Below are 21,457 nucleotides of genomic sequence, written 5' to 3' on the forward strand. Positions count from 1 at the left end.
TAGAGACGTAGTTTTGTTTAGGTGCGGAGTACCTTAGGACCGCACAATGTCCGTCCGCATCCGTGCACATAGCATTTACAATTGCAAAAAGTCGCACAGGCGCCAGCATGATTCGAGCCTGTATGTAGTAGAACATACAGGGATCGTGTCAGTCGTCTCACCCATTGGGCTGAGACCGTGGGTTAGTACCCGACAGTGAAACGGCCTACTCTCTCGCCTGTAACGTGCGGAGTAGCTTAGGACCTCCCAATGCCCGTCCGCGTCCACACGTGCCCACACCACCATAAAGCGAAAATCAAGCGAAATGCGATTTGAGCAGTCAGTTGCAGTTTCATTTAAGGAATAATTAAGGTGGAACTTACGGCTCAATTCCAATGACGGTCGGGGCGCAAATCGGATATCACTCGTTGCGCAACATGGATTTAATTTCAAGTCTCCGTACTCCGCACCCTCGCCATTATTCACGGAGGGGAGATGCTGCCACTTTTTACGTATTGGCGAAAAAGCCAGTGTACAGGACTCTATATTCTATAAACGGCTGAAACTGGTGGCTGTCATTCATCCATATATATAACGCTTGTTGTAACTGGACCAATATATGTTGCCCCTTTTATAAAAGGTGTACACGTAAGAGATCTCCATTTTCACACTGCCTAATATATCCCGAAGTTTTCTTCTGACAGACATAATTGAGAGGTTCCGGGCACGAACGTTTTTGCGAAAATAATTGCATACTATATCAGTGGTGGTTAAGCTAGGTAGTTACAATCAAAATGCAAAATCACATGAATTTTAGGTCTATTTGCATGTACTCGTCTTTCCTGTGTACATTTATTAACACGAACGTTTTATATAGATACACATGAAGAAATACTTAATTTGAAACCTCTTTGTCGGCACACAAAAAAGGTTTTACATTTCAATGATGGAGATTTTTCCGAACCCGAACGTAACACTCACCGCAAAAAGGCATTTTTAGATGCCTATTTCTGTCTACCCTTAACAAAATTCAAATGAAGCCTTACGAGAAATTATAAAAGAAATATTTTCACAAGGTATACTTATACAAACTGTTCGTCTTTTCTTCCATAGCATCGACTATTGCAACAACTACGAGTAAGTTAAAATTTAGATACAAATCCTGAGCTGCCCCTTTTACACTCTTTCTCGGGGCTAACTTGAAAAATATACTGAAAATTCAATTTTTCTTTTCGCGTTCAGCTGTTCTTGAACTACACCAAACATTCTCATAATTTTCTTTCCAGCAGGGAGATATCTGAATTTCGGATTTGTTGTAAATGTGGTTTAGTTTATTTTTTTTTTACTGGTGCAATAAGAGTCTCTTTCCAGTCGTCAGCTTAAGAAACTGGTATGCAGGCTCTCCAAGGTTTCTGATTGTGAATTACATTTCCTGCAAAGTGATGCCATACGCGACAGGCCACTGTGATTGCCAAAATTGTTGGCGCGTGTTAGGTGTACACGCTCTTTCTTTGTCAGTGTGTTTTTTTCTTTTTTCAGTGTTCCTGCTAAGCCTAAGCATATATATTGGCCGTCACATGAATAAAGAATCAGTTGGACGTGAGCGCGCGTCCGTGTGTTTCTGCTGCGCTACATTTGATCACTATGAACTACCAACTAGCCCAGTCTACAGCTTTACTTAGTCTCAAAGTTTCCTGAATTAGGGCAAAAATAAGAATAATTCTTCCATTTTCCTTGAAAGGTGTAATCAATTAAAAATTGTCAGTTGTGCCATGAACACAAACAATAACCTTTAGTGACTTGCAAAGAGTGTATTTGTGTAAGTGCTATATTTGCAACTGAAACAAATCGCATAATTTTATTTCTATTAATCGCCACGTTTTTCTGCAAAAGTTGGCTGCGATAGAGCGTTTTTCCTTCCAGTCATTTCAAAGCTCTTGCCTGCACGTAAAGCTTCCGGGCACCCCGCAGAGAAAAATATTCAGGGAAACTTGCACGCACGCGCAAAACATGAATGGCGAAGCGGTTGTTGGTGAGCATTCCAGATATATTTAGGTTGAGCATCATTATTTATTTATATAGTTGCCGTTCAAGTAATCGTCGCAACACGCATCGAAGAGGTCGGCGTCATCATCGGGGAGAGCAGTGGGTGTAAAGCAATCCTCAGCCTTTTATACCTCACCAGCTCCATTGGCAAAGCTAGCACTTAGTCGCGCAAGGCTTCAACAATAGCGAAGCTGCAGGATTTCTTTATACGTGAGCACTGAAGTATCATCATCACGGATTTGTACAAAGTTGAAATGGTTTATTGAGATTGATACCGTTGCTTGACACTGTGCTAGTAATAGTCATCGCCATATGCATCGATATCCTCATGTTCCTCATGCCAAGCATTACATGCCCGGTAGCCCTTGTCGACATGCCCGGGAGTATTTTTTTGCTATGGCTACTGATAGAGCCGGGGACTTGGCGGTCGCCGCAAGGCATGCGCTCGTGAGCGATTGAAATTTTCTCGATATTTATGCTCTTTGTCAGGTTTAATTTTGCTAAAACCAATGCGCTTTCCGTGAACGGTCAGCTCGAACAACGCGCTCACGAGGGCTCCGCGTTTTCTAGGTATTCTTTTCTGTAAGACCGAACTTGCGGCTTGCACAACAGCTCGGTTGTAAAAGAGCGTACGCGTCACCCGAGACGACACTTGATAGCTTTACCTGCAGTGCCACCGTACGCCTCATCGACTTCATTTTGAGCTACTTCCTCAAAAGCTACTAATACACGGTAAAATGCCGTTCAAAAAGCAATCTAACCACTCCCCTATGCAAGCATAGGCACTCATGTCCGCTCATTCCGCGTGCCGCTCATTAAACCCGGATGTTAATCCCATTTGGTTGTAAACTAAGATAAGAACGGGAAAGTAAATGTCATGGCTTCACCGTTACAAGAATTGCTATTCGTTGTTTTCGAAGACGCCCAAAACACCCTCTCCAATGACCAAATTATCATCGCAGATTAAACGTAACGGTCACGGCGATCACTTAACCGAGAGTCCTCCCACGAGCGTGAAGAGTACCGTATTCAATTCAGAAACATGCTCGGCAAAGACGTGGAACTGTCTTGCCTCTACAGGCATTGGAATGAAAAAATACGGCTCTTTGGAATTCCGCCATGAACACCCATGGCGTGATAGAATACAGAAATGGTGTTCCCGTTCTCCCCAATACATGAAGCCCTCGGGAACCTCTCTTTTCAATAACCTGAATATAAAATATACGTCTTTTTTGTTGCACCTCAAAATTAGACACAGTCAAAATTTAGTGGATGAAAGGGACCGCGAGAGGATCGCATTTTTAACCCGGTACAGATGGTTTGAGTTTAAAGTGACGTCGTAGGCATGTCACCACAAACTTCCCTGGGGTTATTCGAAATTACTAGCCGGCATAAAATGGTACACTTGCTTCGCCAGCACAACGACACTATCGTATTCATGCACAGCGTGAACGAGCACTTTAAAAAAATACAATTATTACTCAAGGCCATCCCGTCAGGATCAGTTTTTAAACCAGAAAAAAGCCGTATCCGCATGACGTACTGAAGCTCTTGCGTCTTTTCCTAAAGTCGTTTTTTTGGCTTGGGAAGTTAGATTAGCATTGGGAACTGTTCGAGAACCGAGGAAATAAATACCGTGTGAGGATATTCAAGGCCGGGTGCATACTTGTGATCTCTAAGAAAACTTGTAACGTAGTGAGAGCCATCATTGATATTCACGGAAAATATCGTCCCGGTTTGCTTAGTTGGATCTATAGGACAAGCGATATCCGCGCATTAAAACTGCAAAAATATCTGTTAATGCATTCCCTTTTGAACGGAGATACCGAAGCCGGATTCACACATCCACAAAAGGTGCACATTTGGGTGCCCTGGTCGCAACAAAGAAACACAACTGTGAGAAAAATGTCCCTAACTCCACCCGTGAGCTTTAAAAAGGTACAATAATATTCATCCATGAAAACCGTGTTTCCCAGTTATATTGGTTATTTGTAAATTCAAGCCATATATCTAGGCAGACAGGTAATTGCAGTAATATACAGCCATGAACTGTCGAGCCCCACAAATTTATTGGCCCCCTCTACTTATCACCAGCGCTGGAGTTTGCGCTGGCAGTAAGTCCATGTCACCATGGCATACAAATCCCGCATGAGCCCAATCTGGTGCCACTGCCTGCTCAGCGCACCTTAGAACCTACCCTAGGCGGTCACGGACGATGTCAGCGCCTTTGAGAATTGTGATAGAGAGTGATCTAACCACACAATAGCGTGCGGCTTCGTAGTTGAGCGACTTCACGACCACTCCAAAAAGAGAGAATGTTGCCTTTCAAAAAGCTTTCAAGTGGTGCTTATCAGCAGGTTGCGTCAAAATGTTTCTGATCCTGAAGATCTTAAACTGCGCAACCTGAAAATAATATCATTTTGTCATCAGCATTTGTTTACTAATTGAAACATTTTAAGACTGCTACGATTACCCGTCATCAGAGCACATAGGCTGCGCAAGCATTCCAAAAAGGAATGAACGGAATGGCCCGGCTTGCATTCCACGTTACCCAAAACATCGATCATGGCTAGGACTAGCAGCTGCCGACAATGCAGACGACGAGACACGCAGAACTTTTTCAACCCATCGCGTAATCATCAGGTTTTACAAAAAATTGGAATCGACCATGTTTTTTGGTTTTAAAGACGACAAACACCGAAGTAGTTTGATAATACAGAAACAGAAACCTGACCAGTCCAACACCTAAAAATGTAAAGGCCTACAACCTTGCAAGCTTGATAAAATATGTACATATATATTGTAGGTTGCTAACCTGGATCTTTATTGTGTACTTTACATCCCTTTGTTTACTTTAGGTACACAACTAAAATGTTTCATCCACCTTCTTTCAGCACCTTCACAAGCATCAGCGAATATAACTGATGTTGAAGCCACCAGCTCCGGTAAGTCAAAGATCCAGTTCATTGAAATTGCGAATGTAAAACATTTGTTGTTGACTCGCTCACAGTCATCCTACAGGCTTTGGTGACCTTTGAAAGAGAGACTTCGTTTCTTTCTCCTCACGACCTATTTCGGCACTCCCACAGTTTTATCACTCAAACACTTTCTTAAAGGCACTTTTCATTGAAGTAGAGCGTGTGTTTACAAACCCAAACAATTCAGAGTACAAAATACAAGTTTCGTTTGCCTGCTCTGGTTCACCATCGCTTTAAGTCAGCTTCTGCTACCTGTGATTACGCAAATATTTAGTTGGGCAGCAGACATGGTGATTTACGGATTTTTAGTGACATGCGATAATTTGTTGCTCTTGAGGTATTTGTAAGCCTTTCTTAATCATGCTCCATATTGCAAGACAGCGTTAAAGCTGCTTTCCTCAAGAGACTCACAAATTTATGCGCCACCCCCTGTCACTCCCACTCGGATTTCTCCCTCACCGCTAAGCAGCCTTAACACAAACTTGCCTTCTATGCGCGAGAATCGATATTTGCTATTTAAAACTGCGGCTTCCAGCCACCCTAATACTTCTCCTCGCTCATTTTTACTGGCTCAGAAGTCAACCCGGTATCTCTCTCGAAGTGAACTAATAAAGGTTCAGAACTCGAAGACGAGGGCAAGGGGTCCTTGACCACGTTTCGAAAGCTTTGTTTCCTTGTTCCTCAGGCTCTGCAGATGCCTTCCGCAGTGCCTCGTGTTCCCCTAGCTCCTTGCGAATAAAGCACACCTCACTGCGACGAGACGTCTTTACGGCTGTCCTGTCTTCCAGATTTCTGTTGCTAGTTTCACTTTGACTATGCGAATGGTTCTCGTGTAGCTGACTCAACTTGTCAGTTAGGTATGATATACCTTCGACCACGCTGACGAGGTCATTTTTCTCACCCAGTTGGATTCCAAGGTTGCCAGGGTTGGGAATACGCCTTATGATCAGACTTGAGGCAGCAAGAGGCGAGCGGTGTCGCAATGGCCCCCGGATGGTGTCCTGATCGGGCTTGGTTGGAAGTGTCGGCTCCTGCACACGTACCAGAGAAAAGGCAGCTCACCAGCATTAAGAAGTTGGACATTTTGATCGCGCCAAGCAATAAATTTTGTGTGCCCGCATTTTTCACGCAAACCACACAGAAAGCATTGCGCCTGGCTGTGACCCGCTGCTTACAGGTGAAGACGTTGGCTGTACTGACCATCTTGCTGGCCTTGGAGTGTTTGATTTGAGTATTGAGCGGTGCTTCGCAGTGCTAGCATTGTCTGGAACAAAGTTTTCTGATGGTTTTGGTAGTATTTGTAAGAGCACCGAACGCACCGACTTCCTCCATTAGCCACATACACATGCCTAATGTTAAAATCAGTTGTATGTAGGAGCTTCGCTGTGGAGAAGCATCAGTTTCTATAGGAGCATAGCGATAGTGTGTTTTGGCTAGTTTTCAAATGGAAGCTGAATGTTGCACAGCTGGTGCTACCGTAACAGGCTTTCAAAACTTGGTTCTGAAATACATATTAGATTAAATCTGAAACACTTCCGATAAAGGCTTTCCCTGTTTCCTTCTCGCCAGTATGCAATCTCAAAGCTCCAGTTATCCCGAGCGCAGATCAGCGGCGCAGCTTGATTTGCTCGTTACAGCAGAACTATCCGCATTCCGTTTCTGATTTGCTGGGTGGCGTTTTCAAAAGTAGCTATCGATTGTGAATATTTCTCCCAAAAAAAGGAAGTGGCCAACAGCCGCTACAACGCAGTAATGACGTAGTTCGAGCGCTGAAACGACAACAAGGCTCAGGAAAGAAAGAAAACGGTTTTAACAGGTTTGAAAGTTATCTCGGGGTAATAGAGAAGTAATTTTGAGCTAACGTTGTTTGTGACCCCATATTTTAGGTACGGGATGTTGTTGTAGGCTTCGTTGTGAAATCATTTAGAGTTTACAAACAATTTCAAGAAAGGTTTTACAGATCCTTGCGGATGACTTATATTTAGACGTCGGTTTGGCCACATATATTCAATTCAAAATATTGGCATTATGGTAGTGCGGTGCGCAATACGCGTGCAGCCTGTACCACATATACGAAAATAAGTTGTCGCCCTAATTTCTAATATTATGAATGATATATTAGCATACTGTTGGCTGTTTCTGGTTCAGGCCTAGTTTAGATGCCAGCTTGTGTAGCTGGCATTGATGTCATTGATTTCTATCGACAGTTAACTACTCATCGAAAATGAGATGTGTTTAGTTGGAATAAAAGCACAATAACTACATTCGGAAAAGGGTTCATCTGTCGAAAAAATTCTCGAGCGAAACCCGAAACCCGTAGATTTAAGCGTTTCAGCATACCTGCCTAGGCCAATGAAAATAGGTTGTGAACGCGCATTCCAAGAGAGTGTATCCGGCACTATGAAAACCACAAAGCTAACTTAGATAAAAGGAAAAAGTCAATGTACAAAATCTATTCACTGCTTGAAACCCACAATGATGCTGATAGCAGCCCACAAAAATCAAGCAACCATCCCGTGCAGCTACTTCAAAGCCATAAAACATAACTGCTCAACTTTGTGAACTAACAGAAACGTGCGTGCGTTTCAAGTCCCTGGGGTTTGAAAAAGCGCAACACTTTTGCGACTGATGACAAAATGTATTGCTAAATACTCGCACCTTGTGAAAATCTAGTGCTTGACAAGTATTCCAGCATGCGTCAGCGTCACTACATTGAAAACTAAGAATGACTTCTCAGGGTGGAGCCGTGAACCATCGCTGAAAATTAGATTTATAAGCATGACATGGCGGGGAGCGAAGGCGGCCTCGGTACTTCAAACGTAATAGAAAAATTCCGCAGTGCGCAAACTCCGGACGTAACATATGTATGTGTTGGTCCCTCTAATTTCCGAACAGCGACTGTAGGTGCTTTATCATTGTAACTGAGCTATAACTTGACTCGTGTTCCTTCGGAGTGACATAGAGACTTACCCGGAGAAAGACAACACAACGACCTGCATGCAAAAGATTTCCGATCATACCATGCTCTAGGGCTCACGCAGGCTAATGCGGCTCACGCTCACGCATTTTCTAATAAGATTAAATTTACTAATTCGAAAGCGTTTTCAAAATCGCGCATTCTACAGCGCGTTACGGCTGACACGACTCCCGGTCACTCGGGAAACAAACAGATGTAGCCACGTTGGGCTTCCCCTTATTGCGATTTTGATCGACACGGCATCCTGAAGAGAAATTCGGCTCACAATGCACGCTCATGCGTCAGTGCAGCTAATTCTCATTCGTTGTGCGTATAGCCGAAACTGTAACGCTTACTCTTTTTTTCCGGATGTTTTTCAATTGCAATTTCCTGCTAACTCGAAGAGCATTCCTGAATTTCATATATAAATTGTCCTCAGGAAGAACCTAAGTCACCAGTGGGAAGAAACCTTTTTAATCAGGGCATTGCGGCCTGTACTTCTTCTTCAGGGACCTCCCTAAACGCTTCTCTCACTATAATATATCGTACAGGAGGCGTCGACCGTAAGCAATGCACTTTGTTCTCAAATGTTAGCACACAAAAGCAAAAAAAAAACGAAGTAATTGTATTTCACTTGGGGGATTGTCTTTTCGGCATAATTGTTTTATCTTACTCACCAACAGTATAAATTATCCATCATTTTATTCGACTATCTGAAACAAACCATTTATAACGGCTTTGATTGGTTTACAACTACATTCTCTTTTTGTTTCAGCGACAGAGTCCCTAGCTCCAACCAGTACCATTGAGTTGACATGTAAATAAATGCGCTTCTTTCTTATCATGCTTATTACCAATAACTACGTCTCTAACCCTAGAAGAACCTAAGATGTACCTTACAGAAACATTAGTATAATATGGAATAAATAATATAATTTGTTTTGTTTTGCCGCATCAAAGTCTACGTTTTCTACCTTGACAATTATTTATGCGGTAAATTTTAATATTTTTCAAGATTTTATTCCCATAAAAGTTAGTAACGTTCACTGCACCTCTCATTGAGATTTAGTTTGACAAAAAAACCCTCAATGCCCTTAGGTACCCGTCTAACAGTTATTTTTTGTTTCTGTACAGCCCCAGAAACGTCTGCATCATCAAATACGGGTGAGTCCCACAATACTTCAGCATTTTCCGACCTCGTAAAACTCACTTCTGTATCAACTTCCCAATTTAAATTATTGATTGTAGGGTTTAATGCGCCGTTGCAATGCAGGCGATGAGGCGCGCCGTAGTGGAGGGCTCACGATTAATTTCGACCAACTGGGAATCTTTAACTTGCGCCGAAATCTCGTTGACACGGGTGTGTTTTCTGTTCATCTCCATCAGAAAAGCGGCCGCAGCAGTCTCAAAAATACAATTTGAGCATATTTTGTTTTGATTAGTAATAATTTTTTGTGTGTTCTCATTCGCTTCTAAAACACGTTTTTAAAGGATATGATTAGAGTGATAACTGGGAGAAACGTAGACACCGAAATTTTTAAACAATCGTAACAAGTATCAATTTAGTCTCATTTTGCCATAAAATCTATTTTATGCTAGCCATACATATTGCTTTTATGTCCACTTTAATTTGGCAGCAGCAGCAGAAGATGATTCAAGACTAATTAAACGAAGCTTTTACTTTTTGTCATGCATTGGAGTTCTTATGTCTGTAAGTCCAGCTAGTTTCTTGAGGAAATTACCACATCATAGTGAACGGGAGGTATTGCGTCGAAAAGTTTCTCGAATGCGAAATCGTTGGATTACTTTAAAAGAATGTTTTTTCCATTATCTGAAAAATAGCCTTAACATTATGCATTTCTCACTTTCTCTTTGCGGTTAAGCTATTCTTATTGTTTAACTGCAAAGGGTTAAGTATAACTTTCACGATGGAGTACCCTTATAAAAGAACGATTCAGTTTTAACACCAGTCATCTAACACATGGTCAAAAAGTCTCCGCGTGCTGACACCTACCATGCTATTATAATCACGGTCCTCCTTGACCCCCTGAGCCACAAGGATATTGCAACAAACTTTTACACGGCGTTACTGTGTTCGTTTTGTTCTGGCGCGTAAACACATCCCCGTTATCTAATCATCTGTCTCAGGCATTTCTCCACTTATTTCATCTCTAGCATTCGGCGTGGTACAATGTTAACTATTAGAGGGAGAGCACTGAGGTATTGTCACTAACTCGACTATTCTGGTAGATTAAAAATATTCTTTATACAGTTACGCGGTCATTTAAAACCAGCCCCATTCAATAATAAACGCATGTAGCGAAAGGGCCTGCGAATTTCATTCGATGGGGTTTGACATTCAACGTCGCTTTTCTGCGGCTTTCTTTGGCACATCTGTTTTTACCGCGAAACCGAAGAAGACTTCTTCAAAAATTCATTTATACCCAGGAGCGTTCTTCCCACGAACGTGTGCCCATGTGCAAAAATGTTGTAGGTGATACGTAAGAAGGAAGCGCTGAAACAATATTTTAGTCCTTCACCACGAAGTTAAACGGGTGTTCATGTACAGACAGATCAGATCGTGTAGAATGGTTATCTAAATGATCCTCTGCGGAAGGAACAGTGGCTAAACTATTCGAAAGTATTCTAGCGAGGCATGTTTCTTCTTTCCCACAAAAATGTTATTATAATTGTCAGTCAATATTTCGCTATGATTCAACCTGCACATAATTCTTAGGCGTGCTAATGTGCCTCTGTTTTGAAGAGTTAGGATTAGAGCCTTTTTGATAAGCTCAGTGAGTGAGTAACAATACCGCTACCGATTGTATGTAAATCCAATTTCCTTCCTGTTCCTTCTTTGAACCCTAGTTTTATTAGTGAAAGTAAAAGTGACCCCCCAAAATTGTAGGGCCTCCAACCTAGCTCTCTCAATGGTTTTGTCACTCAAATAGGCTTGTTTCTGCACTTGCGCACCGAACAGCGTCTTCTATGTTACATCGGCGACCCTAAAAAAGCTGCTGCTACAATGTGGTAGCCCCACCTCCTAATCCTAGGGTGTTGTTAATCCGCGGTATTTATGCTCGGGAATTGGGGACACTGAAGGCTTAAGAATGAAAAAGGAAATTGGACCTGTCTCCTTCTTTAGTATTTTCAACAAAATAGATCTTCAGGGTAAGTGTCGTTGGTTAGTTGTTGACCAGGTTTATAGGGTTTGTAGCACATTGTGTAGAAGTATGTGATCTTCGTGGGAGTTTATCGCAAATATATAGTGCGCAATCATGGGTAAAAACTTTATATTCCCGAGACATATTTAGGTTTAAAAAAATGTGCTATGAAGCTGACGTAGGACACTCCAAAAGTAGCGAGCTATTAAAGATGTGTCCTTGTAGATGTCACTGCACTCTGCCCGATCAGGCAGGTAGTGTTTATTCCACCCTATAAGAAACGCTGGGCTTAAGATTACCCTCATTTATTGGATATATATTAAAAATGATGAAGTTCAATACTACTGGAACATTCGCATGATTATTCCGTAGAAGAAAAAATACAGAAGCCGGGATTCTCAGTCATACTTAAGCCGCACGGAACCAGTTTTTGTTTCACCGGATACTATAGCCATAAACATTTCTGCTCCCAAGTCCGGAATGCTTAAAACTTCATCTTCACAATTCGGCTATGTTTATCTGTTGACGGTCCGCTATTCTCCCTTCCCCCTCGACTCATTCATGTTCTGCTTGTCACAAGTCTGTGCTTTGCCTCACAAATTTCTTGATAAGTTTTACTATTGATTTTACGGTCGTACTCTGGACCTTGCACGTCCCGCAATAGCCACTTTTTTGCGTTAGCTTTATTATGCCGGATAACATTACCTTGTGAAGTTGAGTTCCTTACACAAAGATTTGTCCCCGCTTCAAACTCTCCTTTAGTACTTGGGCTTAATAATTGCAGGGTTTTATTTAGAAACTATTCTTCATGTTTGAAATAATAATGTGTATTCCGCAACTATTTACTACAACAAACTTAAACTCACTATTATTTTTGTATAAATACCAAAAAACAGGCACTTTTAGCTTGCAGTAGGCTTGAACTTAGAACATATATCAACGAGAGTATAGATTAAAAACAGCATTTAGGGACAATTACCTCAGCGTCATCATGATCATTAGGTTCTCATTATTACCATGAAGGTATTCATCCAAATGTTTTGCACGTATAGGCGAGGAAAAATCTACGGAAGAAAAAAGCACCCGTACTGAAGGTGAGTAATGAAATAGATCATGTACACTTCTTGTTCTAGACTCTTCTATTTGAAATAGCATTGCGCACACTAGCGGTTTTATAAAACTTGATGTTGGTGATATATTTTTGTTTTCCGGGATTTTGCTTCCGCCAGGAGTCAAAGTTGCTCGTTCTTTTGAGTTTCGCATACTGATTAGCAGCTGCGAAGGTCTGTTATGTCAAAGCTGTTCGCCAGTGAGCAAATTGGGGCAGACACCGCTATCCTTCGCATTTGTATGATCCAGAATATTCTGATTAAGTCGATAGTATTGAACGTCTACTAGCGGAGGACCAATACCATCCGCCTCTTGTTTAGCCACCTCAGGAGACACGCTGCCACGTGGTGAAACCGAGAAAGTTACCCAGGTAATAGGGCGCAGCGCAGTAGGGCTCCCTATGAGGGTAAAAACAAGGCTCTTGGAACATCGTATGGCACCAACATTCAATGTGCGCCCATAAAACAATGCCGTAAAAGAAAGGATAACAAAAAATGAAGGCACACACAAGTCTGAAACTTTATTCATTGTTTTGTGTCTTCACGAGAATGCGCGACTCCAGCATCTATAGAACACAAGGGAAACCGACCTTCTGGTTCGCGTTCCGTGCAGCCAAGAGGAGAAAAAAAAATCTAGCACTGTGTTCTTATGGTTTAAGGAACATGCTCGAATCGTGGTGCCACTTAGAGCAAAGGGAAGCCTTCAGATTGCCTAGTATTCATTTAGGCTCTCGGATTGACTCGTGCCGTGGCCGGCAGTACAAATTGCTTTTAGACCGAACATATGGGCAGATTCTGCGTCTGCTAAGCATGGTTCACCACCCAGCTACGAGAACTACGCTGAACTGTAGGAGGCGCAAAAGTCCTAGGAAACCATAGTGCTTGCGACTTGAAGCAATTTAAAGCAGAACTAGACGGCCTCATATAATTGTTTTATTATTTCCATCATTTCTCAGTCCTGCACAAATTCTCCGCCTGAACGCGGCTACATTTGCGGTGCGTTTCCGTGTCATTAATTTTCCTCTCAGTCGAATGCTCTAAACAGGCTGTGCAAGTTTCCTTCACTAAACGGAAACTAAAAAGCAGGTCTTCCTCACCCACAGTTATCAGATGTGCGGTATACACCAACCTATTGGAGTACTGGAGAAGTTACCCAGGCAGCAGAATCACTAAAGCACCCATGGATAGATAGATGCGTATAAAACTATTTTCCATGGATTGCTGGAGATGAATGATCCGCTTCACTCAATGCAGCGCATAAAAGCTCTGATGATGTAAGAAAATACAGGACGGGCGTTCGTCCTGTCTTTTTCTTACTCGTGTGGTCCGTAGTTTGCGCTAGTAAAATGCACCCATTCACGTAGACACATTACGGCTTTGGCGCCGGCGCAGAATAAAGAGGAAAAGTGGGGAAGGTAGATCAGGGAACGTCTTCGAAGGCCGACAAAAACACGCGACCCCCGCACGGGAGTCTTCAAAGCGCGCGCACGTAGGACAGCCTTGCAGCGGCCTTGCTTATTGTTCGCCGGCAATGACCACGGGCGCTTACAATTCACAAAACCTGTCAACCACGCAATTATGTGTCCCTTATCACTGCGCAGATTCTGTCTGTCGTGTCCTCTCGGTTCTCTAAAATTTTTTAGTTTGCCTGTCCTCACCACTGCCCTTCTCTCTCACTTTAGTTCTCCCTTGCTCGCCTCTTCCCTTCACCCTCTCTTACCTATTTCTGCGTTGCTAAATTGTCCTTCCTTATTGCTGGCTTTCTCTCTCACATTTCAATGCCCTTTCTCTGTTCCTCCTGGCTTACAATCTTAAACATATGTCACCGCCCCCGGAACCTCAAGTATTTGAGCATTGTATAAACCACTTCCATTCTGTAAGATGTTACTCTTAAGAAAGGACGGTCCCCGTCCCAAATGTCTGTGTTATGTTTTTCATCTAAAGTTGTTTTTTTATTGCACCCCTTTTACTATATATATATCCATATATATCTATATATAAATAAGAAAAATGGGAAATGAGGGGCTCCGTGAAATAAGACAGAAAATAAGGGTTGGCAGTCAAGAAAACCTCGGAAAGCAACGGGGAGGTTGTGGCGAGTGATACAAAGAGATGAAGAATTTTTTGAGTCGAAAAGAAAGTGGTGAAAAAATGCCCGCCGGGTGGGATCCGAAGCCACGACCTCCAGAATACCGGTCTGGTGCGATAACCACTACGCTAACGGCGGGGCTGTTTCCCCAGCACTTTCTCGGGTATTTATGTTAAGGTATTTTTTTCCTGCACTTGGGGGTGGTAGCCAGCGCCAGTCGGACTACTCGGGGTGAAGGGGACCTTCTTTTTAACCCCCGGGCCGTGACTCGAGTGTCTACGACATGTCGATAGTGGTCGACCAGCTTTGAACCCTCTTAAACTCCCTTTGGCACCAAGACTGCCAGAACAGAGGCCCTCGCTAAGCATGTAGCGTATCAGAAAAATGGGAAATGAGGGGCTCCGTGAATTAAGACAGAAAATAAGGGTTGGCAGTCAAGAAAACCTCGGAAAGCAAAGGGGAGGTTGTGGCGAGTGATACAAAGAGATGAAGAATTTTTTGAGTCGAAAAGAGAGTGGTGAAAAAATGCCCGCCGGGTGGGATCCGAACCCACGACCTCCAGAATACCGGTCTGGTGCGATAACCACTACGCTAACGGTGGGGCTGTTTCCCCAGCACTTTCTCGGGTATTTATGTTAAGGTATCTTTTTTTCCTGCACTTGGGGGTGGTAGCCAGCGCCAGTCGGACTACTCGGGGTGAAGGGGACCTTCTTTTTAACCCCCGGGCCGCGACTCGAGTGTCTACGACATGTCGAGAGTGGTCGACCAGCTTTGAACCCTCTTAAGCTCCCTTTGGCACCAAGACTGCCAGAAGAGATGCCCTCGCTAAGCATGTAGCGTATCAGAAAAATGGGAAATGAGGGGCTCCGTGAAATAAGACAGAAAATAAGGGTTGGCAGTCAAGAAAACCTCAGAAAGCAAAGGGGAGGTTGTGGCGAGTGATACAAAGAGATGAAGAATTTTTTTAGTCGAAAAGAGAGTGGTGAAAAAATGCCCGCCGGGTGGGATCCGAACCCACGACCTCCAGAATACCGGTCTGGTGCGATAACCACTACGCTAACGGCGGGGCTGTTTCCCCAGCACTTTCGCGGGTATTTATGTTAAGGGTTTTTTTTCCTGCACTTGGGGGTGGTAGCCAGCGCCAGTCGGACTACTCGGGGTGAAGGGGACCTTCTTTTTAACCCCCGTGCCGCGACTCGAGTGTCTACGACATGTCGAGAGTGGTCGACCAGCTTTGAACCCTCTTAAGCTCCCTTTGGCACCAAGACTGCCAGAAGAGATGCCCTCGCTAAGCATGTAGCGTATCAGAAAAATGGGAAATGAGGGGCTCCGTGAAATAAGACAGAAAATAAGGGTTGGCAGTCAAGAAAACCTCGGAAAGTCACGGGGAGGTTGTGGCGAGTGATACAAAGAGATAAAGAATTTTTTGAGTCGAAAAGAAAGTGGTGAAAAAATGCCCGCCGGGTGGGATCCGAAGCCACGACCTCCATAATACCGGTCTGGTGCGATAACCACTACGCTAACGGCGGGGCTGTTTCCCCAGCACTTTCTCGGGTATTTATGTTAAGGTATTTTTTTCCCTGCACTTGGGGGTGGTAGCCAGCGCCAGTCGGACTACTCGGGGTGAAGGGGACCTTCTTTTTAACCCCCGGGCCGCGACTCGAGTGTCTACGACATGTCGAGAGTGGTCGACCAGCTTTGAACCCTCTTAAGCTCCCTTTGGCACCAAGACTGCCAGAAGAGATGCCCTCGCTAAGCATGTAGCGTATCAGAAAAATGGGAAATGAGGGGCTCCGTGAAATAAGACAGAAAATAAGGGTTGGCAGTCAAGAAAACCTCGGAAAGCAACGGGGAGGTTGCGGCGAGTGATACAAAGAGATGAAGAATTTTTTGAGTCGAAAAGAAAGTGGTGAAAAAATGCCCGCCGGGTGGGATCCGAAGCCACGACCTCCAGAATATCGGTCTGGTGCGATAACCACTACGCTAACGGCGGGGCTGTTTCCCCAGCACTTTCTCGGGTATTTATGTTAAGGTATTTTTTTTCCTGCACTTGGGGGTGGTAGCCAGGGCCAGTCGGACTACTCGGGGTGAAGGGGACCTTCTTTTTAACCCCCGGGCCGTGACTCGAGTGTCTACGACATGTCGAGAGTGGTCGACCAGCTTTGAACCCTCTTAAGCTCCCTTTGGCACCAAGACTGCCAGAACAGAGGCCCTCGCTAAGCATGTAGCGTATTAGAAAAATGGGAAATGAGGGGCTCCGTGAAATAAGACAGAAAATAAGGGTTGGCAGTCAAGAAAACCTCGGAAAGCAAAGGGGAGGTTGTGGCGAGTGATACAAAGAGATGAAGAATTTTTTGAGTCGGAAAGAGAGTGGTGAAAAAATGCCCGCCGGGTGGGATCCGAACCCACGACCTCCAGAATACCGGTCTGGTGCGATAACCACTACGCTAACGGCGGGGCTGTTTCCCCAGCACTTTCTCGGGTATTTATGTTAAGGTATTTTTTTTCCTGCACTTGGGGGTGGTAGCCAGCGCCAGTCGGACTACTCGGGGTGAAGGGGACCTTCTTTTTAACCCCCGGGCCGCGACTCGAGTGTCTACGACATGTCGAGAGTGGTCGACCAGCTTTGAACCCTCTTAAGCTCCCTTTGGCACCAAGACTGCCAGAAGAGATGCCCTCGCTAAGCATGTAGCGTATCAGAAAAATGGGAAATGAGGGGCTCCGTGAAATAAGACAGAAAATAAGGGTTGGCAGTCAAGAAAACCTCGGAAAGCAACGGGGAGGTTGTGGTGGGTGATGGGAAGAGATGAAGAATTTTTTGGGTCGAAAAGAAAGTGGTGAAAAAATGCCCGCCGGGTGGGATCCGAACCCACGACCTCCAGAATACCGGTCTGGTGCGATAACCACTACGCAAACGGCGGGGCTGTTTCCCCAGCACTTTATCGGGTATTTATGTTAAGGTATTTTTTTTCCTGCACTTCGGGGTGGTAGCCAGCGCCAGTCGGACTACTCGGGGTGAAGGGGACCTTCTTTTTAACCCCCGGGCCGTGACTCGAGTGTCTACGACATGTCGAGAGTGGTCGACCAGCTTTGAACCCTCTTAAACTCCCTTTGGCACCAAGACTGCCAGAACAGAGGCCCTCGCTAAGCATGTAGCGTATCAGAAAAATGGGAAATGATGGGCTCCGTGACATAAGACAGAAAATAAGGGTTGGCAGTCAAGAAAACCTCGGAAAGCAAAGGGGAGGTTGTGGCGAGTGATACAAAGAGATGAAGAATTTTTTGAGTCGAAAAGAGAGTGGTGAAAAAATGCCCGCCGGGTGGGATCCGAACCCACAACCTCCAGAATACCGGTCTGGTGCGATAACCACTACGCTAATGGCGGGGCTGTTTCCCCAGAACTTTCTCGGGTATTTATGTTAAGGTATCTTTTTTTCCTGCACTTGGGGGTGGTAGCCAGCGCCAGTCGGACTACTCGGGGTGAAGGGGACCTTCTTTTTAACCCCCGGGCCGCGACTCGAGTGTCTACGACATGTCGAGAGTGGTCGACCAGCTTTGAACCCTCTTAAGCTCCCTTTGGCACCAAGACTGCCAGAAGAGATGCCCTCGCTAAGCATGTAGCGTATCAGAAAAATGGGAAATGAGGGGCTCCGTGAAATAAGACATAAAATAAGGGTTGGCAGTCAAGAAAACCTCGGAAAGCAAAGGGGAGGTTGTGGCGAGTGATACAAAGAGATGAAGAATTTTTTGAGTCGAAAAGAGAGTGGTGAAAAATGCCCGCCGGGTGGGATCCGAACCCACGACCTCCAGAATACCGGTCTGGTGCGATAACCACTACGCTAACGGCGGGGCTGTTTCCCCAGCACTTTCTCGGGTATTTATGTTAAGGTTTTTTTTTTCCTGCACTTGGGGGTGGTAGCCAGCGCCAGTCGGACTACTCGGGGTGAAGGGGACCTTCTTTTTAACCCCCGGGCCGCGACTCGAGTGTCTACGACATGTCGAGAGTGGTCGACCAGCTTTGAACCCTCTTAAGCTCCCTTTGGCACCAAGACTGCCAGAAGAGATGCCCTCGCTAAGCATGTAGCGTATCAGAAAAATGGGAAATGAGGGGCTCCGTGAAATAAGACATAAAATAAGGGTTGGCAGTCAAGAAAACCTCGGAAAGCAAAGGGGAGGTTGTGGCGAGTGATACAAAGAGATGAAGAATTTTTTGAGTCGAAAAGAGAGTGGTGAAGAAATGCCCGCCGGGTGGGATCCGAACCCACAACCTCCAGAATACCGGTCTGGTGCGATAACCACTACGCTAACGGCGGGGCTGTTTCCCCAGCACTTTCTCGGGTATTTATGTTAAGGTATTTTTTTTCCTGCACTTGGGGGTGGTAGCCAGCGCCAGTCGGACTACTCGGGGTGAAGGGGACCTTCTTCTTAATCCCCGCGCCGTGACTCGAGTGTCTACGACATGTCGAGAGTGGTCGACCAGCTTTGAACCCTCTTAAGCTCCCTTTGGCACCAAGACTGCAAGAACAGAGGCCCTCGCTAAGCATGTATCGTATCAGAAAAATGGGAAATGAGGGGCTCCGTGAAATAAGACAGAAAATAAGGGTTGGCAGTCAAGAAAACCTCGGAAAGCAACGGGGAGGTTGTGGTGGGTGATGGGAAGAGATGAAGAATTTTTTGGGTCGAAAAGAAAGTGGTGAAAAAATGCCCGCCGGGTGGGATCCGAACCCACGACCTCCAGAATACCGGTCTGGTGCGATAACCACTACGCAAACGGCGGGGCTGTTTCCCCAGCACTTTCTCGGGTATTTATGTTCAGGTATTTTTTTTCCTGCACTTGGGGGTGGTAGCCAGCGCCAGTCGGACTACTCGGGGTGAAGGGGACCTTCTTTTTAACCCCCGGGCCGTGCCTCGAGTGTCTACGACATGTCGAGAGTGGTCGACCAGCTTTGAACCCTCTTAAGCTCCCTTTGGCACCAAGACTGCAAGAACAGAGGCCCTCGCTAAGCATGTAGCGTATCAGAAAAATGGGAAATGAGGGGCTCCGTGAAATAAGACAGAAAATAAGGGTTGGCAGTCAAGAAAACCTCGGAAAGCAACGGGGAGGTTGTGGTGGGTGATGGGAAGAGATGAAGAATTTTTTGGGTCGAAAAGAAAGTGGTGAAAAAATGCCCGCCGGGTGGGATCCGAACCCACGACCTCCAGAATACCGGTCTGGTGCGATAACCACTACGCAAACGGCGGGGCTGTTTCCCCAGCACTTTCTCGGGTATTTATGTTCAGGTATTTTTTTTCCTGCACTTGGGGGTGGTAGCCAGCGCCAGTCGGAATACTCGGGGTGAAGGGGACCTTCTTTTTAACCCCCGGGCCGCGACTCGAGTGTCTACGACATGTCGAGAGTGGTCGACCAGCTTTGAACCCTCTTAAGCTCCCTTTGGCACCAAGACTGCCAGAAGAGATGCCCTCGCTAAGCATGTAGCGTATCAGAAAAATGGGAAATGAGGGGCTCCGTGAAATAAGACAGAAAATAAGGGTTGGCAGTCAAGAAAACCTCGGAAAGCAACGGGGAGGTTGCGGCGAGTGATACAAAGAGATGAAGAATTTTTTGAGTCGAAAAGAAAGTGGTGAAAAAATGCCCGCCGGGTGGGATCCGAAGCCACGACCTCCAGAATATCGGTCTGGTGCGATAACCACTACGCTAACGGCGGGGCTGTTTCCCCAGCACTTTCTCGGGTATTTATGTTAAGGTATTTTTTTTCCTGCACTTGGGGGTGGTAGCCAGGGCCAGTCGGACTACTCGGGGTGAAGGGGACCTTCTTTTTAACCCCCGGGCCGTGACTCGAGTGTCTACGACATGTCGAGAGTGGTCGACCAGCTTTGAACCCTCTTAAGCTCCCTTTGGCACCAAGACTGCCAGAACAGAGGCCCTCGCTAAGCATGTAGCGTATTAGAAAAATGGGAAATGAGGGGCTCCGTGAAATAAGACAGAAAATAAGGGTTGGCAGTCAAGAAAACCTCGGAAAGCAAAGGGGAGGTTGTGGCGAGTGATACAAAGAGATGAAGAATTTTTTGAGTCGGAAAGAGAGTGGTGAAAAAATGCCCGCCGGGTGGGATCCGAACCCACGACCTCCAGAATACCGGTCTGGTGCGATAACCACTACGCTAACGGCGGGGCTGTTTCCCCAGCACTTTCTCGGGTATTTATGTTAAGGTATTTTTTTTCCTGCACTTGGGGGTGGTAGCCAGCGCCAGTCGGACTACTCGGGGTGAAGGGGACCTTCTTTTTAACCCCCGGGCCGCGACTCGAGTGTCTACGACATGTCGAGAGTGGTCGACCAGCTTTGAACCCTCTTAAGCTCCCTTTGGCACCAAGACTGCCAGAAGAGATGCCCTCGCTAAGCATGTAGCGTATCAGAAAAATGGGAAATGAGGGGCTCCGTGAAATAAGACAGAAAATAAGGGTTGGCAGTCAAGAAAACCTCGGAAAGCAACGGGGAGGTTGTGGTGGGTGATGGGAAGAGATGAAGAATTTTTTGGGTCGAAAAGAAAGTGGTGAAAAAATGCCCGCCGGGTGGGATCCGAACCCACGACCTCCAGAATACCGGTCTGTTGCGATAACCACTACGCAAACGGCGGGGCTGTTTCCCCAGCACTTTATCGGGTATTTATGTTAAGGTATTTTTTTTCCTGCACTTCGGGGTGGTAGCCAGCGCCAGTCGGACTACTCGGGGTGAAGGGGACCTTCTTTTTAACCCCCGGGCCGTGACTCGAGTGTCTACGACATGTCGAGAGTGGTCGACCAGCTTTGAACCCTCTTAAACTCCCTTTGGCACCAAGACTGCCAGAACAGAGGCCCTCGCTAAGCATGTAGCGTATCAGAAAAATGGGAAATGATGGGCTCCGTGACATAAGACAGAAAATAAGGGTTGGCAGTCAAGAAAACCTCGGAAAGCAAAGGGGAGGTTGTGGCGAGTGATACAAAGAGATGAAGAATTTTTTGAGTCGAAAAGAGAGTGGTGAAAAAATGCCCGCCGGGTGGGATCCGAACCCACAACCTCCAGAATACCGGTCTGGTGCGATAACCACTACGCTAATGGCGGGGCTGTTTCCCCAGAACTTTCTCGGGTATTTATGTTAAG

At 45.4% G+C, this 21,457-nt stretch overlaps 1 protein-coding gene across 17 annotated transcripts in view; it reads left to right on the forward strand.

The window, feature by feature from the left end:
- LOC144139566 (uncharacterized) overlaps positions 1–21,457 on the forward strand; it is a 126,405-nt gene that overhangs the window by 75,040 nt on the left and 29,908 nt on the right. For 6 of the 17 annotated variants that reach the window (XM_077671873.1, XM_077671881.1, XM_077671867.1 and 3 more), the window contains 5 exons: positions 1,093–1,116; positions 4,920–4,970; positions 8,735–8,776; positions 9,094–9,123; positions 12,176–12,217. In XM_077671873.1, coding sequence (XP_077527999.1) covers positions 1,093–1,116; positions 4,920–4,970; positions 8,735–8,776; positions 9,094–9,123; positions 12,176–12,217 — 189 coding nt within the window. The remainder of the gene's footprint in view (positions 1–1,092; positions 1,117–4,919; positions 4,971–8,734; positions 8,777–9,093; positions 9,124–12,175; positions 12,218–21,457) is intronic. The other 11 variants (XM_077671872.1, XM_077671878.1, XM_077671874.1 and 8 more) reach the window with 8 other exon arrangements.

Source organism: Haemaphysalis longicornis, unplaced genomic scaffold, assembly GCF_048455015.1.
Source record: "Haemaphysalis longicornis isolate Haplotype H1 unplaced genomic scaffold, Haemaphysalis longicornis Haplotype H1 scaffold_5, whole genome shotgun sequence".
Lineage (NCBI taxonomy): Eukaryota > Metazoa > Arthropoda > Arachnida > Ixodida > Ixodidae > Haemaphysalis > Haemaphysalis longicornis.